We start from the raw sequence: 9,403 nt of genomic DNA on the forward strand, positions 1-9,403 counted from the left end.
ATAACAAATATTGTATAATATTTTAGACATGTTCCATCCATGTTAAGATAAATTACAGATAATTTTGTCATCATTAAAATTTTGTCATTTACAAAAATTATACACACACACACACACACACACATATATATATATTGAAATATCTAATAAAATGTTAAGATCACCAGGAAAATATTATTTACCTAAAAATAGGTTTATTTATTCTCTCATAAAACTGAGAGATTAAATTCTGTATATAAATTCTCTTTATCTAAAAATCCTAAAGCTAATTTTCATATCCATTTGATTTCTTCTAAATTTTCGTCCATTTTTTCTGGATTGTTTCCATTAGTCGTGTGATTCGATGATGCTGAATATGGCATGGCACAATTCGGATGATTTAGTGCTGGATAGTATTGACGGTAACACAACCAAGCAAAAAAGAAACCCAGAGACGACCCGGTTAAAACATCTGTGAAAAATACTTTCTATTAATTTTATCAGACTTTTGATAAAATCTGAATTTTTGAAAAAAACACTTTGGATTTTTCAAGAAAATATTTCAATTGATTATACCACTTTATTTGATGGCAGTGGCAGCCAGCTGCTCTGGAGGATAAAATTTTCATCCAGTGGGGACCTCCAAATTTTTCACAAGTACTTTAACTCGAATACCTTGGGCCCCATCCCTCGTCGGCCGGTTGTTCCCGTTGCGGGTTTGACCAAACTGGCGCTGGTCACAAAAAAACGGCCTTCTTAGGGCCCGTAGAGCAGAAATTAATCGAGTTTTTATACAAATATAATTTAAATTGCATTAAATTTCATTTATGAATTATTTTAATTTTCTGACTAATTTTATTTTAGTCACATGAAAATAAAATTACATTTATAAAATAATGTAATTTATTATATAAATATTTGTTTGATCATATTTATTTTTTAAAAGTTTGATAAATACAATCTTATTAGCTTGAACACAAATAAATAGCATATTTATTAAATTAAACTTCAAATATGACATTTCATAAATTAGAAAAATATCAAACAAATGAAATATATCATAACAGAAATGAAATATTTTTGTTATGACAAATTTCATTTGTTTGTTTATTGTTATTCATTTTTTCATACTTAAAAAAATATATTTTTAACAGAATTGAGATGGAATGATGATATACAGATTAATAAAAATAAGTTTAAGGTCTTTATAAAAATTTAAACTTTAATTATAAATAAAGAAGAAAAAATAATTATTGTTTTTAAAGATAGAAATGTTAGTTTATCTAAGAGATTATTGGGCAAAAGATATTTAGTTTTTGTTTTCATTGCATAGAATGCTTGAAAAGACTATTAGATCTAATAACTGAGGAAAACAAATGCAGAAATTGAAGTTATTTATTTACTGAATCTAATAATAATCATCTGGATAGCCTTGACCTAATTTTCAGAGATGAAGTGATAACTAATTTTATAACCATTAAAAATTAAGAAACAAAGCAGAAACTGTAAAATAAGACTGGTTATGTATGAAATAATGTTATTTCAAACAAATAAACAGCAACATCACTTCAGAAATGACTATTTTCTGAACAAGCAAAACACAGACCATCTCTTAATTTAATTCTCACTTAGAATAATTCATTTTGTCAAATTTGAAACAGGAGTTAGTTGTGCTAACTTGGATTCTAACTTTGTAATTTGGATTATTTATTTATCATCAATAGTTAAAATTGCTGATTGAGTGACCTCCAAAAATTAGGTCAAGGGGAACAGAGTGCTCATTTGGATTTGGCACCATCAATTTGGTATAAATGCACTTCTATATCTACACATAGAGAAAATTTAGAAATTAAGTAATTGAATCATAAGCAGAATTTTGGAAAATGTATGCATTCAATCTGATAAATAAATATCCAATCAAAAAAATATTTACTAAAAAATATAACTAAAAATAAACCAGTATAAAGTAGAAGTTTGAATAGACTAGTATTAATTACTCATTATAGTGAATTGAAGTCATATGAATGAAAGTTAAGCATTGTTTAATACACATAAATACTACTATTTCATCAAATATCAATTATTATTGTATACTATGTAATAATATAAAATTCTTACCTTGCCAGTGATGATGGTAATCACACATTCTGCTCAAAGCAATAATAAGTGCAAACAACAAAGGACTAATGGATATTAATAATCTCCAAGATTGTCCTCTTCCCTTAGTAGTAAACACTTGAAGCTTTCCAAATAGATACAGCGAAACATAACCCATACTTGCAAATGAAACTGAAAAATATTTTATTTACATTTACTATTGGAATAGCTATTTTCATTTCTCTTACATAATTTTTTTTAACATAAGCACAATAATTGTAAAAAATAATTTATATTTTCTGATGAATTAATTTATAATTAGGTTATATTACCAAGTTTTGTCTATTAAAATTCATAAGTTCTATTTCTAAGGTTAAGTCTGATCATATTAAATTATATTATTTGATATGTAAGGTACAGTAAAATCTGTTCAAAACAGAAACCTGCCAAACTGGAAAAAATATTTGGTACTGGGAAAGTCCAAAGTTATCCAGTTTACACAGGTTTACATGCATGAAAATAATTATATAATTACTTTCGCTTACATTCTGTATTATCATCCTATTTCAAAAAATATTTCTAAATTGGAAATTTATAATTTTATCAAATCCTCTCTAAATTTACATAATGTATCACAAGATAATGTTTTAGATATAACCCAAATAACTAAATCAAATAATCCAGTCATAAGATTAGCATTTGGAAAAAACAAATCCGTGACCAGATTTTTACCACCTTTATAATAAGAAAACAACAAAATCTACTAGAAGACTGGAAAGGCTTGCAAATCTCACCAGACCTAATCAAAGCATCACAGAACAGCAGAAAACACTTACTTCCAACCTATATGAATTGAGGAAACAACATCGTCAAATAAAACTATACAATGATTCTCTATTAATAGGTCAAGACAGAATACTTACAGTATCAATACAGAAAAACTGGTTTATGCAGATACTTTTGTGCCTTTTCCCATGTCTATTGAAATGGCAAGTTGATATACAATTCATCAAAATAAACCTTACCAAGAAAAGGATATCATAAATAGTCAACCACTATCTGTCATAAACTAGAATAGCCAAGGTCTTAAAAATAAATTATCATCACTCAATTCCTTACAATCAAAATTTAAACCAGACATAATAGGAATAACCAAAATGTGGATTACACTTGAATCATTTTACAAATCAACTTTCTTTAACAAATTTATAACTGAAATAGTTCAAGCATGCAAACCACTTGGTCCAGGATGTCCAAGTGGCGGTCTACGCACCTTAATAAAAAACATTTATTTAAAATATTTCAAATCAAGAAAGCTGACAATTTTATATTACTACTACTTTCAACAAACAAAGCTATACTCGAAAATAATGACAGCAAGTTAATAATAGTGATAATTGCCTATATCCCTCTCAACTGTTTAGCAAAACTCAATGAAATCTTCAAAATAATTGATGCATGGCAGCACATCACTCAATATATTTTACTATTCAGAGACTTTCATGAGTATCATCAATATTTGGCAAACCATTACAACAATTTCCTCTTTGTTAACTTTAAATCCAGTAACTGCATTGTCGGGATAAAATCGTCCGACATACGATTTCCCGCGCTTTTCTGTCTTTTCAAACGAACGACGGTTGTCACCATGGGAATGCCGATCAGGCGACTTTGGAAACGACTGCGGATTGGCTACAAGACATTGTACGACCTGCGGACCTCCGTTAGAGCTACTAGGTGTTGATTGGTGAATTTGCCTTCGTTCCAATCAGTATATAAGAACTAAGTTTAAGCGGGATTTTTGGGATTCCGTCTACAACCTGCTAAGAGAACTCGTGTTGACCAAGAGTCAGCAAAAGCACATCATAGTCCATAATGCAGAGCTTCAGCGGACTTGCTGAGGGAGTTGTTTTGGCTCACCGACTTGTTAAGGACATTTCCTCAGGGGAAGGAGTTCGTCACAAGGTGTCCTTTTAGACGGACCTGTTGTCGTGGCTTTTTAAGCCACGACAACAGGTCCGTATTTGAACTTTGTTACACCTGAAGTATTGTAATTGTTTTGTTTGTGAACTTTTGTAACTGTATGTACATTTTACTTGTAATATAAATGTTTTTGTGAAAATTCAACAACGTCTCGCATTGTTTTTGAATTTGACTTGCATATTCCTATTATGAAACAGTGGCTTTTGGGGCAGTGCCTTCCAGTTTATCTGTTCACCATCATATTTAAAATATCCTTTGCTTTCCATAAGTTTCATGAACCTTTCCTTGAATTCATTAGCAACTTTGTTGTCAAAAGACAATTCTCCTTCAATGTAAACTTCTTTTATGCCTTGTCATAACTCAAAGTTTGATCCAACAATTGCTGGCATCTGCTGAAAGTCTATGGCCAGCATAGTCTGTCCCTTTACAATCCTCACTTTTTTGTGTGTTGTGCATCTCTAATTTCTTTTGCATTAAAACTAACTAAAACTAAAAATTTTTACTAAATTTAAAACTAATTGTATAAAATTTAACTCATTAAAGAGTCTGAACATTCTTAAAATACTTTTTCAAAATTTTTTTTATTGGAATAAGGATTTTTTATTTGGAAAAACTTTTTATGTAGAGCATCTTTTCATAGAAAATATGCTCCTAGACAACAAAGTGCTAGACTAAACAGCATTAAATGATGTATTCAATAAAACATAACATTTCTCAAAGCTTTGTTGTTATATGTTATATGTTTAAAAATAAATATTTACAATTAATATATGCCTATTAAAATTTACTTTATATTGGAGTAAAATTAATTATTATTTTGCATAAGCATTTATACCTAAAAGCATTTAATGCTAAAACATTTGTAGATATAGTTCTTATTAAACTGAATAAAACTGAATCTTACAAGAGGAATGTCCACTTGGAAAACTTTTAAGACCTTCTATTATATCTTCTTTTTTGCCTGTACATTCAAGGTTTGGCTTTATTTGTCCATCTGGAAAACATCTCCAAAAATAATCTGGACGAGGCCTAAAAATAATATTCTCTTAGAACTTACATATTTATATATTGTTTTCTATCATTAATTTATAATCTTTAGAATTAATTTCTTATTTCTTCTAAAAATTTATGTTAAAAACAAATATTCTTTGTATATGTGATGACTTCCTAACAAGTAAGATGTATCTAAAATATAAAACGCTTCTTTTCATGATAACCATTCTCAAATGAGAAAACTAAGGTTTGAGATGGACTATATGTATCTGACAAACTAAAAAATATTTTTATCTTTATTAGATAAGACTTATTTGGATCACAAGATCATTTAAAAAATAATTTCAAACAAAACAAACAAACTGAAATATAATAAAGAATTCTTAACATATTCCAATTTATTTGTAATACAATAAGACCCTGCTTAACACGGGAATGCGTTCCTAAATGACAAAGCACTAAACAAAACAGCATTAAACCAGGTCATTTTAACACAGGGAAAGGGGAACACACGGCCAAAAATAAACAAATTTTACTTTAATTTTAAGTTACTTTTATATTAACTTGCATAATAATATATATGTTAAATAACACAAACATATGCATACAGATATGTAAAGTTCATTTTTTGTGAAGAAGGTCCTGGCTCTTCTGAAATTCTTGTTTTTGCAATAAAGTTGTGTAGTTTCATTTCTTGCTTTCTTTTTCTTTCCTTAAGCAAATGTCAGTAGCAGGAGAGTGCATCCAAAACATCTTGTCTTGCTTTTGCACTCCTTTCTAAACCTGGATCATTCGCTACAATTTGATCAACGATTTCAATTATCATTACTAAATTTTTACTAAGAAAATGTGTAGAGAAATTCTTTGGGTTTTTTGTTTTCAGAATCATTATTTTCCAGTTCTAAATGAATTCTTTGTTCTGCCAGTTCTTAAAAATCATCATTGGTAAGGCTCTTACCAGAAATCTGCAGTAACTCTTCAATATCCTGCTCTTCTATATCTCCTAGTCCTGCTGTACTGATTAGGTTGACAATTTGATCAACCTAATGATACAGCAATAGGTTCTTCTCATTGAGAATTCTTGGATATTTCCAGCCATAACTTCTTCCACGCTCTGTTCATGTATTTATAAGTTAATTCTTGCCAAGCAAAGTTGATATTACATGTGGCATCTATGATGTTATATTTTTTCCAAAATTGCACCAAACAAACAGACTTAAGGAAAGTACAGTGCTAAAACGAATTGCCACCTTTTGCTGATTGGTTCATGTTCAGGAATAATCGTATTATATACGAATTGATTAACAGTCACGTTAATTTGAATCAGCGTAAATTTTAAGCACTTTTTAAGGCTTTGAGCAGACCACGTTATATCGAATCAATGTTAATTGAGGCAGCATTAAGTGGGGTCTTACTGTATTTGAATTAATTTATTTTTCAAAATAAACAATTATTTTTATTGTTATTTTATTATATATTATTATAATCTTAAAAATAAACTAACCTTCCAACAATTAATTTAATAACATTTGTGATAACTCCATTAAGCATTAATGCAAGTGAAACACCTAAATAAAAAAGAAAATTATAAATTAAATTTTTATATAATACAATTTAATTATTATAACAATTACAAAATTCTGATATACTATATACTTTTCTCTAAATTTGAAAAAGAATGGAATTATATATTGATCAATCTAAGAGCAGTAAATCATTCTTTGTATAAGCTCAAAATTGTAAAAGTCAATTTTTTTCATACTTCTCATAGTACTAAAATTGGTCAAGTTATTAATTTATTTATACATTTATGGGTGATGTCACAAAGACAAAAAGATAACTACCCCCATAAATAATAATTAGGAGATAACAATAAGTTGCTATTGGATTTCCTATAACTTTTCTAAATGGATTTAATTATTAATGTCTTATGAATTTTCCTAAAAACTCGCATACATTATTAATTAAAACATTTATTTTAATTTCTCATCTAGTTCAAAGTTATAGAAAACAGTTATTTAATACCTTCCCAATTTTAAATCAAACAAATTCATTAATTTTTTGAATTCTTTAAGGAATTAGAAGAAGCTAGCATTCTTTATATTGCCTCACTTAATGAAATAATGCTTATTCTGACCAAAAGATGTAATACAAAGACTACAATATTAAAAGTTTTTAAGGTTTGGTTGTTTGTAAGTGCAGTTAGAGTAGAACTTATTCTTACTATGAGACCAGAAAAAATATGTTTTTCTGTATTAAAAATTTAATTAATCAAATAAATACTTTAATTATTCCACTTTAAAATATATAAATAAATATCAATATTGTATTAAAAATGAATTTGACATTTTTATATAAAATTTAAATAATTAAAAATTTTTAAGGGCTGTCAAAAAATTTATTTTAGATTTTGCTGAGAAACATGTTGCCAACTTTTCAATATTGCTGACCCAGACAGGGTCAGAAATTTAGAAAAATTGTCAACACTGTCAAACAGGTCATAGCCATTTTTGAAATTCATTTTGTGTCAGCCAATCTTTATTAAATGTACAAGTTCACTTCCTCTTTTTTTGGGCTTTCAATTTCTTTAGTTGTCATATTAAATAATTAAAATTAATTAAAATAGAAATTATAAACTTGTAAACTGAAACTGTCACATTCACTTTACAATAGATTTGTTCTAACACAAGTCCTAACTGGTTTGAATATGAAATCATACGAGGCGTGTGCAATGTCATTTTACAGCCAAAAACTGAACAACATGCATGCCAGTTTTAATCAATACTTTCTCTTTAGGCTCTCTGTTGCATTTTTTCATCCAAATAAGATTATTTTGTTTTATATAAAAGATGTACACATGTACAATCATTAACTCCTTATTTCAAAGCAAAGAATATAGCTAGCGTGATAGAAACTTTAACCACTTGAAACAATAATATATAACCTACTCTTTCTTCTTATTTTCAAGTCATAAAATTCATAATTATTGACTTTATAGATAGAATTTCTTATTGAAAAGAAACATACAAAAGAAATGCTAACATTTTTCTTAGGATGTATGCAGACAAAAATTTTTGTAAATTTAATAGATTTTATGTAAAGTTTTTAAATATATTTATAGTTTGAAAGCTTAAATTTGAAATGTGCTTAATTAAGACAATTTTATCCTATTAAAAAAACAAAAACACTACAGTATTTTCAAAATACATACAAATAAGATTAATAATTCAAAAAATATATGAAATTTCAAGCACATTTTTAGGAAGTACAATTGACTATTGAGAAGTTTAACTTCACTAAATCAAATTTCATTTTTTATCCTGACATATCTTTCATGAACATAATTCATTTTGTGTCTTTCTAAATCAAAACAGTTTTTAAAATCATTAAATGATAAATAAATAATAAAACAATGGGATCGGTATATTCAAATATTAAAATTAATAAATTCTAAAAATTTTTTCTTTAAAAAAAACTCTTAAGAACCACAAGTGAATTTCACTTTTTTAATTCCGACTTCGATAGAGTTTTAAAAAACAACAGAGAAAGACCAGGAAATTACTTTCACTATTTCTTGCTTTATTTTATCCATATATATTTCGCTTGTCAGCCTCATCAGTGGATATTACACTGTTACTTTGCCAGTACTTTTATAACCCATCAAGCTATCCCAGCATGCATCAACACATGCGCCGGTATTTAAATTTATACAATTTACATGTCCTTTAATACAATAATGTTCTATAATGCGTCTTTTTACAAGATTTTTTACTTTATACAATATTTTAATATTATTTCGGTCAATAATACAATTTGTTATACTGCAGTGTTGTTGCCACGGGGATTCTGTTCTGTTTAGTCAAATTGCCGCCTCATGCTCTTTCAGCATCACTTCCAGTTTTCTTCCTGTTTCTCCAATATAGCATTTCCGTTCTGTACATGTACACATCAATTCATATACGACTTCTGCCACTTCTAAAGGATTCTTCGATTGTGTTTCATTTGCTTTATTAATCTAACAAATACTTTTGTTTAATTTATTTCTTTGTTCACCTACCAAGTTGACAAAGTTGACAATAATAAATTACAATTAAAATAATATTCAAATGATTAATATAATAACCTGATAATTGAACAATTAACAATACAATGATTTAAATATACAACTATCCAAACAATTTCAAATTGAATTACAAATATCTTTATGAGCAAGAGAGTGCTTACATAATAAAATCATATCCTTTACCAGTACCCATATGGATATGATGAGAGAACCTTTAACATTTGGGAGAAGGTGAGTAAAGTTCACTTGACATATAACTTAGTACTCAATGAAGGCACCAAATATATA

At 27.8% G+C, this 9,403-nt stretch overlaps 1 protein-coding gene across 1 annotated transcript; it reads right to left on the reverse strand.

Annotated features, from left to right (window-relative positions):
• Nucleotides 1-98: 98 nt before the first annotated feature.
• LOC111616450 (phospholipid phosphatase 5-like) lies at nt 99-6,625 on the reverse strand. Its single transcript, XM_023357858.1, has 4 exons — nt 6,557-6,625; nt 4,964-5,088; nt 2,098-2,268; nt 99-451 (listed from the first exon to the last, which is right to left on the reverse strand). The coding sequence occupies exons 1-4, from the start codon at nt 6,601-6,603 to the stop codon at nt 273-275; spliced, it is 522 nt and encodes a 173-aa protein (XP_023213626.1). The 5' UTR covers nt 6,604-6,625; the 3' UTR covers nt 99-272.
• Between the last annotated feature and the right edge of the window lie 2,778 nt (nt 6,626-9,403).

This window comes from Centruroides sculpturatus, unplaced genomic scaffold, assembly GCF_000671375.1.
Source record: "Centruroides sculpturatus isolate CEXI.00-Female unplaced genomic scaffold, Cexi_2.0 scaffold3370, whole genome shotgun sequence".
Lineage (NCBI taxonomy): Eukaryota > Metazoa > Arthropoda > Arachnida > Scorpiones > Buthidae > Centruroides > Centruroides sculpturatus.